This window comes from Heloderma suspectum, chromosome 5 (assembly GCF_057233095.1).
Source record: "Heloderma suspectum isolate Gila_16-S chromosome 5, 16-S_ref, whole genome shotgun sequence".
Classification (NCBI taxonomy): domain Eukaryota; kingdom Metazoa; phylum Chordata; class Lepidosauria; order Squamata; family Helodermatidae; genus Heloderma; species Heloderma suspectum.
The window spans coordinates 155,575,790-155,600,013 of NC_139462.1; the positions used below are offsets into that span (position 1 = coordinate 155,575,790).

At 41.7% G+C, this 24,224-nt stretch overlaps 1 protein-coding gene across 1 annotated transcript in view; it reads right to left on the reverse strand.

Moving 5' to 3' along the window:
* BMPER (BMP binding endothelial regulator) overlaps positions 1-24,224 on the reverse strand; it is a 237,607-nt gene that overhangs the window by 167,621 nt on the left and 45,762 nt on the right. Inside the window, exons 4-6 of the mRNA XM_084860403.1 lie at positions 14,865-14,947; positions 10,752-10,842; positions 7,024-7,106 (exon numbers count right to left, since the gene is read on the reverse strand). Coding sequence (XP_084716529.1) covers positions 7,024-7,106; positions 10,752-10,842; positions 14,865-14,947 — 257 coding nt within the window. The remainder of the gene's footprint in view (positions 1-7,023; positions 7,107-10,751; positions 10,843-14,864; positions 14,948-24,224) is intronic.

Consider the following 24,224-nt stretch of genomic DNA (forward strand, 5'->3'; position numbering starts at 1 on the left):
CACTCATAAAGATTATAGTCTCGGTAACATGGGTACGTGGGAGACTCTGCAATTAAAAGAGCCCAGTTATGGGTTTGGAATACTCTCATTTAACAATAAACTTTGCCATGGTTACCAGCCTCACACGAGAGCCACTTTCTTGCCAAGCCTGCCCTTTTTTATTATTTTTAAACAGTTACATCAAAAGGGGGTGGGAAAGTAATAAGATAATTGGAATATGACGATTTAATATAGGCTGCAAGAAAGTATACATGAAAGCCAAGAGTTCCGCCACCCCTCCTCCATGTACAGCCAGGCGGGCTCCTTCTCAAGCTCTTGTAAATGTGTTTTCTGAATAATAACACCTGATTAATGTCACCAGTCTATCACTTAAGTGGAAGCTTCAAGGTGAAAGGGGGAGGGGAGGGAGCAAAGTGCCAAGGTTTCTCCAGAAAGCAGTGCTATAGCGTTAGTCCTAGATGGATGAATTACAGCAGGACAGCTGGGCTTCTGTAAGCGATCGGCATAACCCTGCCTTTCTTTCACACATAAAAGTACTTCCCTAGAGAGATCCAGCCATTTAAAACCTACTCACTGATGGAAAGGCAATATGTAAAGGAAGAAGGGCACCTTGCGTTTTTGTGTTCATCAAGAAAGCCTTAAGTCGCCAGAAGGACTAGATCACTCGGTGCTAATGGAACAGAGAGTGTTTCAAGCATCTGACACGAGTCAGGATGAATGCCCTCTGGGGCAGTAACACTCAGCTTCCACTGAGCATGAGGTGACCCACCAAGGGTGTGGACGCTGAAGAAAGTATAGAAAGTGAATGACTCTGAAAACTGAATAATTTTTTAAAAAATGTGACTACAGAAGCAGAAGAATGAAGGAGCAACCATTACCTATCCTGTTAAAGCCAGAAGTCTCACTCACTCAGGATGATTAGAATAGTGGGGAAACAGAGAATAAACTTTGGAGTAGATATAAAATTTACAGGTAAATTGGTCTAGGCAAACAACTGAATTTTGTATTAGGCATCATTCTCATTAAATGACTGCAAAGCTCTCTTCTTGTTCAAACACCTCCCACAGCTAAGTAGAAAGAATGAAAGGAAAATCTGGGAGAGGCTACAAGTCCTATCTGAGGCATCTCAAATTAAGGTAACATGGCTGGAAAAATATAGAAAGAATAAAAAGAAAATCTCCTAAACATCTCTTCCCTCCCCTTGAGAGCAAATTACCCAAAAAAGAACAACAACCACTTAAACAGTACATAAAATAGAGATGAGAGCCATGCCAAAGTGGTTGCAACACTTCAGTGTGTGTGTATTGTGGGTGGGTGGATAGATAGCATATTAGAAACCTAATTCAAGAATAGGTCACTCTGGGAACCTCACTATATTCCAAGGAAAGCAACCAAGCTATTAAGAAATCAGTTGGACTCACTCAACCCCTGTTCCCTTTAATCTAGTCTGTAAGCTTTTCCACCACCAAAATATGCTAGATATTGTTAGCCCACAAGGGCCTGTTTTCCAGCATCTTGTTGTTGTTCAGTCATTAAGTCGTGTCCGACTCTTCGTGACCCCATGGGCCATAGCACGCCAGGCCTTCCTGTCCTCTGCTCTCTCCCGGAGTGCGCTCAAGTTCATTTTTCAGTGTCTAGCTATCTCTAATTTCATTGCCATTAAAAGACACAACACTGAATCTTTAGGGATGATATATCTGGCCTCTGCATCACATCAATTTATTTATTTATTCATTCATTCATTCATTCATTCATTCATTTCATTTCATTTCATTTCTATACCTCCCAATAGCTCTCTGTGCAGTTAAGTAAACCTAACTCCAGACCCTTTAGAATCTGGACTCCATAATCCTACCAATTTTAATCCAAAAATGGTCCTTAAAATTTGAAACTTTAACAGAACTCCACCACATATGGTAGTATGTTCCCACAACCCCTCTGAAATTTGACAGACCCAGGACTCCTGAGATGTGGCACACTGTATCTCCAGTAAGATACTGGATCAAACTCCAAGGAATCATAGGGCTGGAGGATACCTTCTAAGACATCTAGTCCAAATCTCTGCTTGATGCAGGAAATCCAGAGCTAGAACTTCTAGAAGGTCCCCAGCAGATGGCTGTACAACCTCTGCTTGAAGACCCCCAGCAGTGGAGATCCCCATTCCCAGTCATTGGTTCCACTGTCAAAATGCCCTCCAGCCAGGTAGGGCAGCAAAAGGCTCCTGACTGAAACTCTGGAGAGCTGCTGCCAGTCAGTATAGACAATACTGCGCTAGATTGGCTAATGGTCTGACACAGACTAAGGCAACTTCCTATGTTCATAAAACTGCATGTGCAGCTGCTGCAGCGCTGCGTTGCATTTCCCTGACTGGAAACACCCGTATAAGGCTGCGCTGGCTGTCAGTCCAACCATGAAAGGTACTTGGAAACAGAATAATGCTGGGACGAGACAAGAAGGTAAGCAGCAGGGGCAATTTGCCCCTTGGCTGCTCCCTGGGTGATATTGCTTCTCACCCCAAGAGCAGGCAGATGGCAACTGCACAGCTGTATTAGAATGAATTACTTTAGCCTAGCTACATTTTTCTGGTTTATTCGAAGCATGCTGCTGTGCTATTCTAGGCTCTGACCGTCAGACATTCCTGAGAATGGGAGTTTGTAGTTGAACAAAACTGTCTTGTGTTTTTCCATCTATCAACTATATCCAAAACTGGGGCAGGGGAGGGGGGATCCTTGCATAAACTTTTGTTTAGTCCTTCTCATCCTCCTCTCCCTCAGTTTGCATCTTCCTCCCTTACAGAAGTCATGCTGAATGACTGCAATCTCAAATCACAGTGGAGATCTAATTAGGGGTGGAGAAAAATACCTTCCATCTCATAAAGTCCTCACATGTTGCAGCATATCACTCACAAGCCAGTTCCCATACCATCGCATGACTAGATAGGTATCCGAAACAAGACATCCGCCCTACTTCTCTGATAAGAGGTTTGCTGCTGCAATCTTGTTCTTTTTTTTTTAATGGGAGGGGGAAAACCATTCGAGCACAGGCAGCAAACTACTGCAACATGTTGGCTCCACAGGTCCTGATCAAGCTACATCACACAGGTGGAACTGTGATCCTAATCCAAAGGAAAATAAGCAGGTGGGACAGAGGAAGAATGAAGGAAACAACAACCAAGACAGGCATAGCTTGAAGAAGGAGGACTGAATTGCTCTTCAATTTGCTTAAAGTTTTGTTTCTACTGACAAACACCTTGTCCTAGTCTGCTGGCTTTATTTGGGTAGGAATGGAAAGGGTGGGGAAGGAAATACTGACGAATTGGCAACTTATTAATCATATTAATCAAGATGCAACTCCTGTCTGATGAAGTTAAGGTGGTGTTGGAGAGGAGACACAGCCAACTTCACCCCAGGCAAAAGCAAACACACATCTTCTGATCTGACTTGAGCTGTATCCGTTTGTGCTGAATGATTAATTGAAGCCATCGGGGGCCAGGTCCTATAAGTTATGGAACACGTCTGTGCCATGTGCAAAGTTGCCAATAGGGAGGTGTTATACAGTACTTCTTTTTTTACCTTATGCTAGTTATCAGCCAAAGATAACTGTTCTGAAGACACTTGTCAAACCAATGGGTACAACGAAGTGGATCACATTTAAGGAGGGCAGGAAATCAATGCCTGTGCATTCCACTGCAAGATACGGGATGTGTAAAGGAGGTGCCTCATACTGAATCAGATCATTGATCCCCCTAACACCAGCTCACCAAGGTATCAGGCAATGGCTATTCCCAGCCCCCTGGCTCCTTCTACTGTGGATGTCAGGTTAAACTGAGGCTTTCTAAATTCAACACTTGGGCAAGATGTGTGTAGCACCACTAGACATCCTTCTCCTTGGTAAGACATGGTATACTCTGCAATTTAGTAAATCAGCGTGACTTTCCATATCTATGCAATTATTCAAATCTATTATCGCATTTACTTTTCTATTATAGAAAGAGAAGGATAAAAACAGAGTCCTTCAACATGGGACTACTGGCAAATAATTAAGAACCATACATTTAAGATCTCCTTATACGGGACATACTGTAACTGAGCCTGAGTCCACTAGTACTTTTAACAGTGAAATTACTTGGACTATACTTTTCTATTATAGAAAGAGAAGGATAAAAACCAGAGTCCTTCAACATGGGACTACTGGCAAATAATTAAGAACCATACATTTAAGATCTCCTTATACGGGACATACTGTAACTGAGCCTGAGTCCACTAGTACTTTTAACAGTGAAATTACTTGGACTATACTTTTCTATTATAGAAAGAGAAGGATAAAAACAGAGTCCTTCAACATGGGACTACTGGCAAATAATTAAGAACCATACATTTAAGATCTCCTTATACGGGACATACTGTAACTGAGCCTGAGTCCACTAGTACTTTTAACAGTGAAATTACTTGGACTATTGCAATGCACTGTATATGTGGCTACCTTTGGAAATGGCTCAAAAACATCCAAAACAGTTAGTTTAAAACAGGCCAGCTAGGCTGCTAACTGGGACTGGCTGTGATTATTGTATTATGCCAATGTAACCTCCATGAAATGGTTGGTCTAGCCTAGCAGGGAAGGGATCATCATTCAGGGGAGAGATAAGAGGAAAGGACTCAGTTTGTTCTGCTGGGGAGCTGAATAATAATGATGGGCTCCGTCATCACGTATAAAGTAAATTGAACTGATGTATATGCATGATTGATATACAATGGGATGGGACATGCATTTTTGTATTTCTGGTATTTGTTACGGTTGCACAGTTATTACAGGTATATCACTTTCAAGCTGCAATGTATAAGTTGCCATTTGCTGATGCTGTCCTGTTTTGGAACTGAAGCTGTCTGTAGAGGAATAACTGAAGTGTCCAGCACTTTGGTGTCCAGCCCCCATTTCGACTGGCTGCCTCCAAAGTTTGCAAACAAAGTTATGTCTTTCTCTTTGGACTAATAGTGACTACTGATTGCATTGTTCTTATGTTAATATGATACTTGTGCATTTAGCACTATGTACAGGCAACTGCTGTACTGTTTTATGAATAACTGTGGTTCTAACTAAAGGAAGCTTTTTCAAGTCAAATCCTTTCAAATTTTATTCTAGTTAAGCCCCACAGGCAGAGGTTACACCAATACTGGGCCACCCACACTGGCCACCAGTCTGTTTTTATGCCAGATTCATAGTGCTAATTTCAGTGTTTAAAGCTCTAAATAGCTGGGGGCCACATTACCTGAAGAAACGTCTCCTCCCATATCTGCCCACTCAGACCCTACAGTCATCCTCAGAGGCTCTCCTCCAGGTGCCCCCACCAAATGAAGCAAGGTGGATGGCTACAAGAGAGAGGGCCTTTTTAGTGATGGTGCCCTGTCTGTGAATTGCCTTTCCCAGAGAGACAATCCTGATGCCTATGGTATAGTCTTTTCAGCTCCAGGTGACCTTTTTATTCTCTCAGGCATTTTAATAACTTTTTTAGTGCTTTGATATCTTTTATTTATACTGTTTTATTTTGCTGCTGTTTTTACTTTGATTTTACATGCTGCACTATTTTTGCCCACTTGCTGCAAGTTTATCTTGGCTTTATTATATGTTCTTTTATCATCGTTTACTTTTTTGTATGTTATTTTTTTTATTTATTTGTGCATCATCCAGACAATCCCAGTTATTGGGCAGTCCAAAAGTGTAATTAATAAATAAATAAATAAATAAATAAATAAATCCCATAGACATATACTCAAAAGTAAGCCCCTTTGGTTCAGTGGAGTTTATTACAAGTGAAGTGGGTATAGGACTGCAGTCGAAATCCTTTCTGCTTGGGTTACACTTCGGGCATTTTTCTCAGCCGTGTAATTATAATCACTTTTTGCATTTTCCACATTCCTAAAGTTAATTTTAAATGCATATTCAGTATCAGCAGGCATCTCACCTGTGGTATAGGACCACGCAACCCGTCCTAACTACTTTGGTGGGAGTTTTACATGTTACCAGAGCGGCATGAGAATAATTACAGAGGCAGCAGTAATCACATGCCTGAGGTAATATATAAAGTAGATCTCAGGCAGATGACACCTAAGCCAACTAATCCTTATTTTTCTAAAGGAGGGATTGTCAACTGATGACCTAAATCTGGCCTTTCCAGCCATTCTTTTATCTGGCCCCCTGGAGACCCTGCCAAATTGTAATCAAGGTATGGTAACAAGTTTGCTCACAATTTCACACATAAGGAATAGAAAAAATGCTTTCAGATTGTAAGAAATGAATATATTCCACACTATAATGTTACACCTCCCTTTGTGTTTTGTATGTAATATATACATAGTACATACATATATGCAGTGCTATGCCCACGCACATTTGTTCCTTAACTGTGAAGTATTTTCTGCTAGATGATGAAAACTTTATAAAGGAGCTTGAGCGCTTGTGAGGATGTCTGTTTGTACACACTTCAGGACCATTATCTGGAGAACACAGTGGCCCTCCGAAACACAGAGGTTGGCCAACCCTGACCTAGTGGCTGATGCACAATCAAATCTTCAGCTGGCAAGAACTGCACAAGGGCTAGCAAGCCATTTTGCTGGTTCTGCTTCCTGGCAAGCAAATGTTTCCAGTATACGCTGCATTTTTCTATAGTGTGTCAAATGGCCTCTTCTGACGGACACCATAAGAAACTACTATCATGTACAGGGTTTGACAGACTTTCTTGTTGTTCGCTACACCATGCAACACTAACTTGGGGCGGGGGTGGGGGAGAAACCAACAGTTGCTTCCTGATAGATATTTATAAACTGTTTATCTCTGTGCCAGTAAGAGACAAGCCCAAATTCCTAAACCAATCAAAATCCAGTGCTCTATATTGAAAATGACATTTGCGCTAAGCAGAAAACACCAATTGTGCCATAAATCTTCTTTTGCTCCCAGAATCTGAGCTCCAGATCATCATCATCATCAATTTTAAAAGTCATATGCACTGACAGAATGCCAAAGACTTACAATACAAGCACACGTGATGCATTTGTTCCCTCCAGGCCGAAATTCCTCACCTTCATAGTAATGTCTACCTTCAAATGTACAACCTGGAAAAAACAGAATTTTTTTAAATAGGTTTTCCCCCTATCTACACATGATCTCTCATATACCACAGGAGAAAAGTATTACCAGTTCTAACAGTTTGCAAATCACAAGTTCAGATAAAATCATTATCTAAAATAATATGAGCACATATGGGGAATCCTGTTAATTGCCTTTTCATTTCCAAGCCTTTAGGGTGCACCACATTAACATTTTATATCTTACCTTCATAACCGCAAAGGTCTAGGAACTTAATTAAAATGCATTAAGCAGAGAGTTCTGATTAATGCGTTACACATCTCAGGAATCTGAATTTTAAGAAACATGGAACAGTAACAGCTATGTAATCCCGGTAGGTATCCTGGATATCACAATTATGTATTGATTGTATTATATAGAACTAAAGAGTTATTGTGAACATTGGGCAATGTGATACCCTAAGTGATGAGGAACTGAGGTAGGGATTGCTCAAGATAAAGAAAAGCATGCCAACTTTGCTTCAGTTTCTCATACGACAGTGTAGGCAATACTGGGCCACACGGACCAATGCTCTAATGTATAAGGCAGCTTCATATGTTCAGTGACAATCACACAAAACCACTTTTACATATAACGGGTGGAGGAGAGAGCACCATGCATGGCAGTCCAACCTAATGGGACTAGTGGACAAGGAGAATAGACCTGGGATCAAAACACCACTGGTCTTCTGAAAGACTTGTGACCTAGACACATCCCAGTTAAATCCTCATAATGAAGTTCATAACACTCTAGGATAAGTTACTGTAAGGTAGGGTAAGTGTTTAGACAAACAAATTGCATGAAGAAGGTAGTAATAATTAATGGAGCAATCTTGTAAAGAAGAGAGGTATCCACAGATATTCTGTAGGGTCATTGTTGGTTCTCATATTATTCAATATCTTCAGAGATGATATGTACTGAAGAGTGAACAGTAATGTGAATAATATCATTATCAAATTTGCAGTTGATACAAAACATTATTCCAGTCATATTCCAATTACTACAGAATAACAGAATGAAAATTCAAAATGTTTTTGAAGAAAGGGTGGTGGGAATACATCAGCAAGGACAAATATAAAGCACTCTATGGGCGAAAGAAGAACAACTAAACGCAGCCATAAAATAAACAGGAAGCAGCATGTTAAAGAATGATTTAGGCATGATGGTGGATAACAAACCAAATCTGAGCCAATGATATGATGCTGTTTCAAAACACAAATTGTGTTATAGGTGTTATCAACTGCAGCATTGTTCCCTAGATCAGATCTGACCAGATTTCAGGCTTGTGGGATCTTACCAGACCCCAAGATCCATCAACTGGACCCAGGTGCAGTAGACATACGTTTAAATTCTAAAGAATTTGGAGTCCAGGAATTTGTTTGGAATACCAGAACCGAACTGAAAACCACTCGTACCACACCAAAACCACTGCTGGTTACCACAAACTTTCTTCATTTCAGCAGTAGAATGGTGGGTGGGGGTGGGTCATTTTACTGTTGCTATTATTAAACAATTGGGAGACAGAAATCCTTGCTAATCTGTTGTAAATCACCCAAAGATCTACTAGTAGATCCCAATCTACTCTCTGCCCATCCATGTCCTAGACTTGGGAAATAGTTATCTCCTAAGCTTTGGTAAGAATTAATTTGTAATATTATAGTTAGGGACATGTGAAGCTTTACCCTCTGTTTCTCATGGGTTTTCTGCTTTTCTGCCCAATGTTCTCAGATATTCATAAAAATTCTGGAAAGTTTCCTTACTTTTACAAACTGCAAGAGTAAATTGAATGTGCATCGGAATGCACACCCCAAAATTAGAAATGCTGCCCAGTGCTTTCAAGGACATGACCATTCAGATGTGCATCCCCATTCTTAAACCCACAGCTAGCTGGTGCAAGAGACTACATTCATCCACTAAACAATTCCCCAACAGAAAGTCAATCACATAAAAATTGGGCAGAATGTGACTTTGGGTTAATTGTCCACACCGGCAAAACTAAAATATCTGCATCAGAAATCAAACCTACCCAATTACTGCAGCATCCCTAACTGGGATTATCTTTGACACCAAGTTCAATGGGGATGTCAAAACTGGGGAGGATTCAGAGGACAGCTGGAAAGGTGGGAAAGAGTATGTGGGAGTAGAGATGTGAAGGCCTGGAAAAAAAAAACCCAGAAAAAATCGGGGCGGGGGGGGCTTTTCTTTTTCTGAGGATCATTTTTGTTTGGAAAAGTTGAACAGCTTTGGATTATGAAATATTTTCTATTAGAATTTAGGACAAAGTATTTGTATGTTGTTACCCAGCCTTTACTCCCTCCAAAATGATTTCTAAAAACTATGTAATAAGAACACTTTTATAGAAAGACTAGAGATGTAAAATGTCTGAAAATAATGAAGCCATGGGGAAAAAATATTTTAATCCGCTCTGTAAGATTCCCAGCATAGTTAGTTCTTTCATTCCTTATTAAAGTTATTGATCTAAAGTATATTTTACTGATAGACATTTATGCCCACTTTCCCAGCATGTGAGTAGAGTCAGTCACCTCACATTCTTGATTGTAAAAGTGTGCATTCTTGACTGTAAATGTGCATTCTTGACAGTTTTGGTTTTGTTCTATAGAGTCCTGTGTTTCTGATGCTGTAGCAGTCATGTAATGTAGTTCTAATCTATTCAGACAATAATTACAAATTTACTAACTGAGTTTACTTTTAAAAGTTTTAAAATATAATGATAATTTTATAAGCAAACTAAGTAATATATAAAATAACTTTAGGAACAGAAAGACTGTTTCATATTCCTAAAGCAGCCCTTCCCAATGTGGTGCTTCCAGATGTTTTGGACTACAATGCCCAGCATTCCTGACCATTAGCCTTGCTGCCCGAGGCTGATGTGAGCTAAAGTCCAAAATATCTGGAGGGCGCCAGGTTGGGGAAGGCTGTCTTAAAGCAACAAAGTGACTTTAGATCTGTAAAGAGTACTAAAAAAAGTAAGTATTGCTTGTTTTTCCCAAAATTTCAATTGGGGGTGGGGGAGGAACAAAACAGTTTTTTTCCATGGCCTCAAAATTGCTGGAAATTTGACATCTCTATGTGGGAGTGAGCCCCACTCGAAAACATGATGGGGAAAACACCCAATGCTGCAAGAGCACAAAGAGTGCCAGCAAGCCCAGTTTGGCATGAGCAGGAAGTCCTGCTAAGTTTGAGGACTAGGAGAAGTAACGTGCAGAAAGGCATGGCCAGCATAAAAGGCCAGCCAGAGAGATGGCAACTAGGAATCCTGGACAGTTCTGCTGTGGTAGAATAGAAAGCCCTGCAGGGAGTGGGGGAGGAATAGGCTGCCAGAGTAACCCACTTTCCTCCAATTGAGGCCTTCCCTGCCAAGGGTGAATGGGTATGTTTGGCATATGGGAAAGAACTGAGATCCAGTGAAAAGCAAATAGTTAAAAGAATCTAAGGTGCAAGAAGGAACACAACTGCTCACATCTGACTCATAGCCAATCAAATCTATCCATGTATCTTCTGAAGAAAGCTCCCAATCATGATATCCCACATAGAAATTAACACAGAGAAGCCAGATCTACTGCATTTTCATATACTTTAGATGTATATAGCACTGTCTCTTTGAATCTTACCTGGACATGTGGGACAACACATTCCTGCCTGTTTTGAAGGGTTTTTACAGTAGACAGTGCAGTGAATCTCTGATTCTGTTATCACTCCTTCCTGCCAGAGATCACAACAAACCCAACAGTGATTCACAATACAAAAATAAAAGTAAAGAACTGAAGAAAGCTACAGAAATGAACAATATATATATAATTGATATAATGGTAAAGAAACAGAGTCTTAAAGCATTTTCACATATAAAGTTTAAAGCAGTTTTTATACTTCTTTGCAGCTAAATTTAAAACTGACTTTTCTACTTTCTGTCTTTTATTACAATATTCATACATGCTCTCACACTGCGTAAGCGAGGTGCTTATGTGCCTTTTAGCATCCCTAAAAGTGGGGGAAAGCTCCTAGTAGCTTAACCAGCCCGAGCTGATACTTCATTGCACCAACTTATGTTTAAAATGTCAGATGCAAGCCTTTAAGTGACACATAACTCTTCTTCAGGCAGAGGTATTCAACATAAAAAGAAAAGATATAGATATAAACACCAGATGATGACAAACAGATGTTAACCAGCAAAGCCAGGTATTAGTAGTGGAGACCAAGGGAATTTAAAATCACCAGCTTTGGTGGAGTGATCAGTTTATTTAAAGCACTCTATTACCAGAGTCATTCAGGTCTTGTGGAATCTTTTTTGGTGGTCAGTAGCTAAGGCACAACAGAGTACACATGAACTACACATGTAAATTTGGAAATTTGAAAATTCAGATGTCTAAGATAAGAAGTCTAATCAGGTCAAAATGGATGCATTTACTTAGTGGGCAAAGAAGGTAATGTTGTTGTCTTCGTTGTCTTCGTTGTCCCCACCTCAGAATATAGTTCCATCTCCAGGGGCTAACTCCATGGCACACACCAATGCTTGTAACTGAGCCCTAATATCACTTTTTTTAAAAAGGAGAAGCTGCTTAAAGAGGGGGTAACTTTGATCCAAGATCACCACAGACGGTGATTGCAGCCATGAAATTAAAAGATGCTTGCTCCTTGGGAGGAAAGCTATGGCAAACCTAGACAGCATAGTAAGAAGCAGAGACATCACCTTGCCGACAAAGGTCCATATAATCAAAGCTATGGTTTTCCCAGTAGTAACATATGGCTGTGAGCTGGACTATAAGGAAGGCTGAGCGCCAAAGAATTAATGGTTTCGAACTGTGGTGCTGGAGAAGACTCTTACGAGTCCCCTGGACTGCAAGGAGGTCAAATCAGTCCATCCTAAAGGAAATCAACCCTGAGTGCTCATTGGAAGGACAGATACTGAAGCTGAAGCTCAAATATTTTGGCCACCTAATGTGAAGAGATAACTCCCTGGAAAAGACCCTGATGCTGGGAAAGATTGAAGGCAAAAGGAGAAGGGGATGGCAAAGGATGAGATGGCTAGATAGCATCACCGATGCAATGAATATGAACTTGAGCACACTCCAGGAGTGAGAGGAGGACAGGAAGGCCTGGCATCCTATGGTCTATGGGGTCACAAAGAGTCGGTCATGAAGAGTCGGACACAACTTAACGACTGAACAACAACAACAAACTTTGATCAGAGAAGGGATAGAAGAGGGATGGGTGCTTCACCTTTTCTCTGTACATTTCTCCTCTCCAAATTGCCCCTCAGCAGCTTTTCCTTGCACAAGGTTCCAAAAGCTTGCCTGATAGGGAAAGATGTTTTCCAAATCCCATGATGGGCAAAGCAACTGCAGGAGCTGATTTGTAATGAAAAGATGCCAGGCAGGAAAAAGATTACGTGCCCCCTTCTTTCCCCTACCAATTCACCACTCTGAATTCCTCCCCGCAACCACCATCCATGAGGCTTTTCATATTTAAAAAAATGGCACCATGACTCGATGGAGAAGGAACAGAGCTATGACCGAGATAAGAGGCATTCTATGATATATGCCCAAGAATATGGCAGGAATGTTAGTACCTCCTTAGTGAAATACTAAGTTTCATTTGAAGAACCTGAAGTGGGTCACTTCATCAAGGACAGAGCTTGGGATGAGTTGCAGATTGTTGCAGCTATTCCGAGTATGCTTGAGGGCATTACTTGGGAAAACCAGCTGCTGCAGCTGTGCTTGATAAGTGCATACTATGGCCCATACTGAGATTAATCCAAAAGTCAAGGAGTACTTGGGCCTTCTCATCTGAACCTGCCAGATCTAGCTATGAGGGAGGAAACCAAGAAACCTTCTTAAGGAAATGTGGCGGGGCGGGAGTGGATTCAAGTCTTATCCAAAGTCCTTAGCACACAGGAAACATGAAAATAATCAGCCATTCTGCTTTGATGGTAACAGACCTGATAAAAACATTCCTGCCACCCTACTTTCTTGTAGGAAAGAGGCTTATGGAAAGAGATAAAAGGTTCTCCTCCTGCAGAATGGAAGCCTCTTATCTCTGATGTTTCTGCTGATAGAGGTCTAGTAAATGATAACTTTCTGTACTCTTTGCTCCAGAAGTTAAAATCTTGATAAATACATTAGGAGATCTCTTTGCACAGGTTGCTGTTTTCTGATGGACCTGTTTGCATTCCTAAACACAGAGGGAGAGAGAGAGACTTTTTAAAAGTTCCAAATCTGAGTTTTAAATAGAAGTCGCGTGTCCCATTTCTGCAGTTAGGCACTGAAAGGGACAAGTATGTGAAGGTCGGAAGTAGCTTAACCAGCCTGAATTTAATATAAACACCAACTGTGCATTTAATTCCTCCCTCCCTCTCCAAAACATCTGGGACAATTTATTCATATCCTGATGTCACAGCGTTGTGGGGTTTTCTTGCTCACAAGTGGCAGCCTATGATTACCGGGGTGGGCGGTGGGGGGTGCAATGGCACAACACAGCAACATCATGACATGGGTATGCTGCCACAGATGTCGCAGAGGGGAATTAAATGTACAGTTGTCACTTGTGGCAGTAGCCACACATTTCATGTTGCATGTATTTCTGGCTCCAGGGTGTGTTTTTTAACATTTCTTTTTGATATTTAAGATCCTGCTCTTCAGTACAAAAATTGTCAGAGTGGCACCCAGTATAAAGTTAAAACAATAACAGCAGAGTTAAACACATTATTACACAATGGAAGATCAATGTGGCCAGATAAATGCAGAGTTAGAAAATCAAGTGTTTGAAAGGCCTGTGAGGATAAAAAAGGGTTTCACCTGGCACTGGAAGGAGAAAAGGTTTGGTACCAGGCAAGTCTTGGGGCAACTGTGCCAAAGCCAAGATGCCACCACACGGTAAGCCTACCTCCAGTCAACATCTGCCTCATGTCCAATGGCAGTGATATCCAAAGAAAGATCTCTCTGGTGGTCCCTGAGGCACTTGAGTCACCACTTAGGGCTTTATAGGTCAATACCAGCACTTTGAATTATGCCCAGAAATGATCTGGGGGTCAGAGTAGCTATTAAGAACTAGTGTACTTTATCTGGTCCCACCCAGTCACTAATCTAGCTGCTATGTTTTGAACCAGCTACACTTTCTGAAAAGTCTTTCAAAGTTGCCCTATATAAGCTTCAGTGTGTTGGCCTCAAATACACACTTAGGATCCTACCTGAATTTAATCAAATTTGAAAATCTGACATACGTTTTATCCTTATGTATCCTCCAAATGTATTCTTAAACTACAAGTTCCAAGAACTAAACATTTACTGTTTGGCTTCTGCTACCCACAAGTGTTAGGAAAAAGTAACATTAAGATATACCCTATAACATTTTTGGGTTTGAGAAGCCTAAGGCTAGTTTCATATTTAATATAAACATTTCAGATTTTCAGAAACCCACTCCTTTCACATCTTGAATCCATTTATCTGTCTAAAAGTGCTTTCACAGAAGGCTCTGGATCTTTCCCTGGGGAGATCTTTATTTTCTTGCTATTTTCATAGGCAAATGTCCCAGCAAAAGAATATATACAGCAAAACCCTTATGCCAATGGTGCCTTCCATTCTTCACTTAACTCTAGATTCTTCATTTTAACTCCCAACCCATGATCAAGTTCACTGTATGAATCAATACAAGGTAGTTCTCTTCCTTCCTTGAGAGTTACAAATACCAGAAATCCAGTCTCTTTCAAATCCATTAATTCTATTTCTTACCTGACACTGGTGCATGATACAGGGTTTGTCTGGCACCTTCCATGACACTGAGCTATTATAGGAATTTTGTTCAAAACTGCAACCTAGAATGATAAGAAAAAGTCAGAAATAAGCAGAGTAGTTCTTTTTGTTAGCCATCTACACAAAGCTGCTAAAAACCACTGCATTCTTTATGGGGCTGCTCAGTTTCTGTACACATCCCTCTACAGATAATCTGTTGTCAAGAGCTTGTTTTAGATTCTAAAAAAAAGTCACCACTTGGAAAATAAAGCAAGTTTCTAACCTCATGGGTCAGAAAATACATTTGAAAACGTGCCGACTGTCAGTTAGCTAACCGTAACACACTATAAGAGACAGGGAATCACTGAAAATGATGGCAGGGGAAATGGTGTGGTTATGATGAGCTTTAGTAATAATGACCCCTTTCTAGCTATTAGATAATAAGGAGATTGAAGGGAGAGAAGGAAAAGTAGAGAATTCTTTTCATTTTAGCAATCTACTGTTACTAAAATAAAAGGCACTGCCTATGAAAACAGCAAGTACATTCTTATGCATTTGTCCAAGCCACATATTCTGTCTCACACTTCTGTTCATTGTTCAAGAAGTTGCAATTGCAAAGAAGTACTGCCATAAACCACTTAATCAGGCTATGAACGTCTGCAAAATTCTTCCGAAAATCGCCTGAGTGGTAAACGTCTTCCACTTTTGCAAGTTTATTCAGCCAGGTAGAATTCCACCTGCTACATGACTGAGCACAGAGCATATCTGGCTCAGAAAGTAGCAATTACTGAATTCCTCACATTCAGAGATATCTGTGAAGTCAATGCTCTCCACCCTGTTCATTACACCGTAATCATGTATTAAGACCATACATAGTATTTATCTTCCAGATGAAGAGGAGAAAACCCTTTTTTTCCAGATGAAGAGGAGAGAAAGAGGATTAAATCAAGAGAGCGGGGAACCACAGGCTTCATTCCAGTTTATTCCTAAAGTATGGGGCACAGAAGTCCAGACCGCTTTAATTTCAACTGTACTTTGCCGAATTGTATCAGCTACAGATTTACTTCAGACTTTCAGACAATCACATAGCACTTTGCTTAAGGCAAAAGAAGAGGCTCAAAAGGCCTTTTTTTTCTTGATGAGAAAGAAAAGTCACGTTACATGGGCCTGGTTTCCACAACAACGGAAGGAGAAGGAAGGAGTGGCTCACCTGCATTTTTGTAGGACCTGCTTTTGGTCTAGGCAGGGCTCCACAAGGGTGTACATCACACCATTCTAAGTGGCTTCACATAACTTACTTCCGGGGGGGGGGGGGGCAGAGTGAACGTCATCTGAGTGTGGGCTGCTCAGCCAATAAGAGAAGCTTCCCCCGCTCCAGGCTCCATAAGGAAGATAAGTAATTCCTTCCCCTGGTGCGCATTTTTAAGACAAGCCTCCCAACGAGCCCCAAACCTCATTAAAGACAATGGGTGTTACTTCTGAGTAGACACGCATATGCTTGTGCTGGGAAAGGGGGGGGGACACAGGGATGGGAAACCAGCCCCCTTTCTAACCAAACTGATACTGCGCAGGATCTCTATAACGAAGCTGTGACTTAATTACTTCCTAAGGCAATAAAGCCCCTTCATGGATCACTGCCTTGTTGTGGCGAAGGGGCTTGCGTAACTCAGTGAAGCCATAAGCTATGCCGTGCAGGGCCACCCAAGACGGACAGGTCATGGCAGAGAGTTCTGACAAAATGTGGTCCACTGGAGAAGGAAATGGCAACCCACTCCAGTATTCTTGCCAAGAAAACCCCATGGAACGTATCACAAGGCTAAAAGAGATGACGCCGGAAGATGAGCCCCTCAGGTCGGAAGGTGTCCAATATGCTACTGGGGAAGAGCAGAGGGTATTTCCAAGTAGCGCCAGAAAGAGTGAAGTGGCTGGGCCAAACCCGAAAGGACACTCAGCTGTGGATGTGTCTGGCGGTGAAAAGAAAATCCGATGCTGTAAAGAACAATATTGTTTAGGAACCTGGAATGTCAGATCAATGAATCAAGGTAAGCTGGAGGTGGTCAAACATGAGATGGCAAGATTGAACATCGACATCTTGGGAGTCAGCGAACTCAAATGGACAGGCATGGGCGAATTTAATTCAGGTGACCATCATATCTACTATTGTGGGCAAGAATCCCTTAGAAGAAATGGAGTAGCACTCATAGTCAACAAAAGGGTGGGAAAAGCAGTACTGGGGTACAATCTCAAAAACGATAGAATGATCTCAGTACAAATCCAAGGCAAACCATTCAACATCACAGTAATTCAAGTCTATGCCCCAACCACTGAGGCCGAAGAAGCTGAGGTTGATCGGTTCTATGAAGACCTACAACACCTTCTAGAACTAACACCAAAAAAAGATGTCCTCTTCATCATAGGGGATTGGAATGCTAAAGTAGGAAGTCAAGAAATCACCGGGATAACAGGCAGGCATGGCCTTGGTGTACAAAATGAAGCAGGACAAAAGCTAATAGAGTTTTGCCAAGAGAACATGCTGATCATAGCAAACACTCTTTTCCAACAGCACAAGAGGCGACTCTACACATGGACGTCACCAGATGGTCAATATCGAAATCAGATTGATTATGTCCTTTGCAGCCAAAGATGGAGAAGCTCCATACAGTCAGTAAAAACAAGACCTGGAGCTGACTGTGGCTCAGATCATGAGCTGCTTCTTGCAAAATTTCGGCTTAAATTGAAGAACGTAGGGAAAGCCACTAAAACTTTCAGGTATGACCTAAATCATATCCCTGATGAATATACAGTGGAGGTGAGGAATAGATTTCAGGGATTAGACCTGATAGACAGAGTGCCTGAGGAACTATGGACGGAGGTCCGTAACATTGTTCAGGAGGCAGCAACGAAATCCGTCCCAAAGAAAAAGAAATGCAAGAAAGCCAAGTGGCTGTCTGATGAGGCTTTACAAGTAGCTCACGAAAGAAGGGAAGCGAAAAGCAAGGGAGAAAGGGGAAGATATACCCAACTGAATGCAGAGTTCCAGAGAATAGCAAGGAGAGACAAGAAGGCCTTCTTAAATGAACAATGCAAAGAAATCGAGGAAAACAACAGAATGGGAAAGACTAGAGATCTCTTCAAGAAAATTGGAGATCTCAAGGGAACGTTTTGTGCAAAGACGGGCATGATAAAGGACAAAGAAGGCAGGGACCTAACAGAAGCAGATGAGATTAAGAAGAGGTGGCAAGAATACACAGAAGAACTATACAGGAAAGATTTGAATGTCCCTGATAGCCATGATAGTGCGGTCACTGAACTTGAGCTGGACATCCTAGAGAGTGAAGTCAAGTGGGCCTTAGGAAGCATTAGTAACAACAAAGCTAGCGGAGATGACAGTATTCCAGCCGAGCTATTTAAAATCCTAAAAGATGATGCTGTTAAAGTGCTGCATTCAATATGCCAACAAATCTGGAACACTCAACAGTGGCCACAAGACTGGAAAAGGTCAGTTTACATTCCAATTCCAAAGAAGGGCAACGCCAAAGAGTGTTCAAACTACCGTACAATTGCGCTCATTTCACATGCCAGCAAGGTGATGCTCAAAATCCTACAAGCTAGGCTTCAGCAGTATGCGAACCGAGAACTACCGGAAGTACAAGCTGGGTTTAGAAGAGGCAGAGGAACTAGAGATCAAATCGCCAACATTCGCTGCATCATGGAGAAAGCAAGAGAATTCCAGAAAAACGTCTATTTCTGCTTCATTGACTACGCTAAAGCCTTTGATTGTGTGGATCACAACAAACTGTGGCAAATTCTTAAAGTGATGGGAGTACCAGACCACCTTACCTGTCTCCTGAGAAACCTGTACGAGGGTCAAGAAGCAACAGTAAGAACCAGACATGGAACAACCGATTGGTTCAAAATTGGGAAAGGAGTACGACAAGGCTGCATATTGTCACCCTGCTTATTTAACTTATATGCAGAGTACATCATGAGAAAGAAATGCCGGGTTGGATGAATCAGAGATCGGAATTAAGATTGCCGGGAGAATTATCAACAACCTCCGATATGCAGACGATACCACCCTAATGGCAGAAAGCGAAGAGGATCTCAAGAGCCTCTTGTTGAGGGTGAAAGAGGAGAGTGCAAAAGCTGGTTTGAAACTCAACATTAAAAAAACGAAGATCATGGCATCTGGCCCTATCACTTCCTGGCATATAGAAGGGGAAGAAATGGAAGCAGTGACAGATTTTACTTTCTTGGGCTCCAAGATCACCGCAGACGGTGACTGTAGCCATGAAATTAAAAGACGCTTGCTCCTTGGGAGGAAAGCTATGGCCAACCTAGACAGCATAGTAAGAAGCAGAGACATCACCTTGCCGACAAAGGTCCGTCTAATCAAAGCTATGGTTTTCCCAGTAGTAATGTATGGCTGTGAGAGCTGGACTATAAGGAAGGCTGAGCGCCGAAGAATTGATGCTTTCGAACTGTGGTGCTGGAGAAGACTCTTACGAGTCCCCTGGACTGCAAGGAGGTCAAATCAGTCCATCCTAAAGGAAATCAACCCTGACTGCTCTTTGGAAGGACAGATAATGAAGCTGAAGCTCAAATATTTTGGCCACCTAATGCGAAGAGAAAACTCCCTGGAAAAGTCCCTGATGCTGGGAAAGACTGAAGGCAAAAGGAGAAGGGGACGGCAGAGGATGAGATGGCTAGATAGCATCACGGATGCAATGAATATGAACTTGAGCACGCTCCGGGAGAGAGCGCAGGACAGGAAGGCCTGGCGTGCTATGGTCCATGGGGTCACGAAGAGTCGGACACGACTGAACGACTGAACAACAACAACAACAACAAAGGCAATAAAGAAAACAACGGAGAATTGGAGCCTCAAGATCATGCTTAACCAAACTTAGGGAACTGTGCCATTTCAATTGTGGGGGATCTCTGTAAGTACTGATGTGAGCATTCAGAGGGCAAGCCTCATTGACCACAATGGGAGTTACTTCTGAGTAGACACTAATTGGTTTGTGCTGGGAAACCCATGGGCAGGAAACACCCCTTGACCGGGGTCACGGTGCAAGGCACACCCCCGGGCAGGGCTAGCATACCAGAGGTAAATGTGGGGGTTGTGGCACACAGCAACTATACCGGGGTGAGCCCAACTTGAGGAAAAGAATCAGACTTTATGCAGTCTCAGGAAATCCAGTTTTTCCCTGATAAGCTCCGGGGTGGCTGCTGGATAGCCACGACATCATGTATCCCTAACAACCTCCACACACAGCCAGTTTGGAGTAAATCACTTGTAGAAACAGGCCCCTACTTAAGTTTGTTTGTTTGTTTGTTTGTTTGCTTAAGAAAAGAAATCACCATCTAATTTGAGTCATCTGCAGATCCAACTTTATCAAGAAGTATCATAAAGCTATGAGTGCTACTCCATTTCTTCTAAGGGATTCTTGCCCACAGTAGTAGATATGATGGTCACCTGAATTAAATTCACCCATGCTTGTCCATTTTAGTTCGCTGATTCCCAAGATGTCAATGTTCAGTCTTGCCATCTCATGTTTGACCACCTCCAGCTTACCTTGATTCATTGATCTTACATTCCAGGTTCCTAAACAATATTGTTCTTTACAGCATCGGATTTTCTTTTCACCACCAGACACATCCACAGCTGAGTGTCCTTTCGGCTTTGGCCTAGCCGCTTCACTCTTTCTGGCGCTACTTGGAAATGCCCTCTGCTCTTCCCCAGTAGTATATTGGACACCTTCTGACCTGAGGGGCTCATCTTCCGGTGTCATATCTTTTAGCCTTGTGATACGTTCCATGGGGTTTTCTTGGCAAGAATACTGGAGTGGGTTGCCATTTCCTTCTCCAGTGGACCACATTTTGTCAGAATTCTCTGCCATGACCTGTCCATCTTGGGTGGCCCTGCACGGCATAACTTATGGCTTCACTGAGTTATGCAAGCCCCTTCACCACAACAAGGCAGTGATCCATGAAGGGGATCACTGGTGAAAGAGGAGAGTGCAAAAGCTGGTTTGAAACTCAACATTAAAAAAACTAAGATCATGGCATCTGGCCCCATCACTTCCTGGCATATAGAAGGGGAAGAAATGGAAGCTGTGACAGATTTTATTTTCTTGGGCTCCAAGATCACCACAGATGGTGACTGTACCCATGAAATTAAAACACGCTTGCTCCTTGGGAGGAAAGCTATGGCAAACCTAGACAGCATAGTAAGAAGCAGAGACATCACCTTGCCCACAATGGTCCGTATAATCAAAGCTATGGTTTTCCCAGTAGTAATGTATGGCTGTGAGAGCTGGACTATAAGGAAGGCTGAGCACCGAAGAATTGATGCTTTCGAACTGTGGTGCTGGAGAAGACTCTTACGAGTCCCCTGGACTGCAAGGAGGTCCAATCAGTCCATCCTAAAGGAAATCAACCCTGACTGCTCATTGGAAGGACAGATACTGAAGCTGAAGCTCAAATATTTTGGCCACCTAATGCAAAGAGAATACTCCCTGGAAAAGACCCTGATGCTGGGAAAGACTGAAGGCAAAAGGAAAAGGGGCGGCAGAGGATGAGATGGCTAGATAGCATCACCGATGCAACGAATATGAACTTGAGCACGCTCCGGGAGAGAGCGCAGGACTGGAAGGCCTGGCGTGCTATGGTCCATGGGGTCACGAAGAATCGGACACGACTGAACAACTGAACAACAAATCATAAAGCTGAGTTTTTAGTGGCAGATTCCATAGGTTGGACCATTTTCCTGCTTCGAATTGCCGTCTCTTTCCGTCATTAATAAAATGAACTCCAGCCCAGGGCACAGGAGGGTCATTTTGGCTTTTGTTTCAGACGCAAAAATGTCTAAAGCCTGCCCTGGTCTCCTGGAGTATTCAGAAAGCAAATCATCATGCTCCAATATTTACACGGGCAGATATTTACTATATCAATAGAATGACAACAGTAATTTCACTATTAATTGATGTTCTAAGATATCATCATCATCATCAAGTTTTATTTATGTCAGTTTTCCAAATGTTCCTCAAAGTGGCACACAAGCACAGTAAACAAATAATCAATATAAAGTTGCAACAGCAACAATCCTAAATATATCAAACATGTTTCATAATGTAGTATTTATATCCACATTAGCAAGCTAACATACCGGGGGTGGGGGCGCGACGGGCTCAACATATGACCTACAGGATGCAGGTGTAACTTGGACCACATGGTTTTTATAGGAATGCTGGGAATCCCAATGTTATCTTTTAGCAAAGCTTCTAGCCCTCACTGCTGAAGAGAGATCTGAAAATGAATTGCTCAAATATCAAATGATAGGAAGCAAGAAGAAGCACATGCTCACTACGTCTTAATTCTCATGCTACTTTAGTCCATGGTCCTCACCCAGTTCTAACCATGTGCAACAAGTAATCAAGTGTAACAACTAATAGACACAGATAGTCACCAAGAGCCATCCAGCCAGATCAGCGAAGCCTGGATAAACACTGCAAGACAGATGCATTTCTACATCAGTTGCACATACATAAGCAGGATCTTCCTTTCTAAGTTGGGGCTCATACATAAGCAACTTCCAAAGGAGACATTATTTTCACATTTTAGGGTAAAAGTATCTAAATAAGGATACTGAAGGGAAAATGGAGCATGCCACCCCCTATAGTTTGGAATCTGCCATGTTTGCGAAACTGCTATGTAGATTAATAGGACCTGTCTATGTCTGCCTATGAATCACATTAATATACTATGTCTATTGATTGCATCATCATCATCATGTATTGATAATAATTATTTTAAAGGCATGCAAGTAATGCGTGTACATAAGCCATGATCCTCCTGATCATTATACACTTTCAGTGTGTCTCCTAGTGTTTAATAAGCTGCCCACCCTTTTCCTGGGGAGTTCATTCAAAACAGTCATTTTGAAACTCAGAATCCATCTGGGATTTTTGCTTATTTTAGGCTTGCAGGAATTTTATAAGCAAGTCATTTCCTATACTCCCAAGAGGAAATGTTCATGGTAACATACTGTAGATTGGCCTCATAACCCCCTTTTCCTACAGTGGAGTTTTCTTATTCTTTTTCTTTTGCTGCTTTCTCCTCTCTTTTTTAAACTTTCTGTTGGCATGAAAAATAAACATGAGGGAGAGAAAAAAACATTCAAGGACATGTTATATTTAATTCTTGATAAATTGTTCCTCAGAGGAAAGCCCAGACAAACTAGCGTAGAAAAATAAAAACAGGCCAACAATGGCCTAAAAGAAATCATCTGTATTTCGTAAACATTAATATCTTGAAGTTAAAAGAACTGCAAATCCTATAAATGGAGGATATTCAATGCATTTTCATTTATTTTTGTAACATGATAAAATCACTGGCATTGCCCCAAATTCTGTTCATGGACAATTTTACTGATGGTAAACATCTAATAATCCCCACTCATTCATTACTTAGGAATGGTGCAGGCATAACATTTAACCATAATTAATAGAGCAGAAGTGAACTGCTCTTTTTCCCACATACAACTTCCCACACCACCATTAATTGAGATTCATCACTGAGATTAATCACATGCCCTCAACCTAGGATATGATACCAAAGACTGAAGCATGTTACAAATTCCAGGTTAGCAGTTCTCCCTGGTTAGCACTGACAAACTGTGGTTAAGGTCAGTGCATGAGGAACTCCCACGTTTTAAAACTGGACACTACGGCTCTGATACCTTCAGAGTCCAGCTGAGTTCATTCATGCAAATCAGCTTTCTACTGCAGGCCACCAAAACACATACATTGTGCTATATCTCAGTAAAGGAGTGACTGAATGCTAGAGCAAACCCATACCCTAAAAGGTTAACCAAAAAAAGTCATATCCTCTAAGTAAATTGTGATCAGATGCTTAATAAAAGCAAAATGGGCAATAAGGGGAGACCAATAGGATGATAACAACAACAACAACAACATCTGTATCGCCCAATAGCCGACAATTGGTCAGAAAAATAGATTTGGCTGCTTTGAATCAAAATCGGCAGGCCTGAAGAACTAACTGTTGGAGGTGTGAAGGAATTAGATGGGCAACAACCACTGGAAAGACCGTGGAATAAAGACCCAAACTACATATTTCTTTGAAAATATAGCTAGCGGCTATATTTTCTTTCTTTCTTTTTCACTCTAAACCAGGCACTGGGGCCCCAGTCTGGATCAGAACCCTAGCATGGGAGGAAGAGCTGCTTTAACACTCTTACTGTGGTCCTTACTGTGGCTCTAATGAAACAAATGGTTCCCTTGTTGGCAATGAAAATTGCAGGCATGGGAGGGCTCATTCTGATTGGGTCCACAGTGT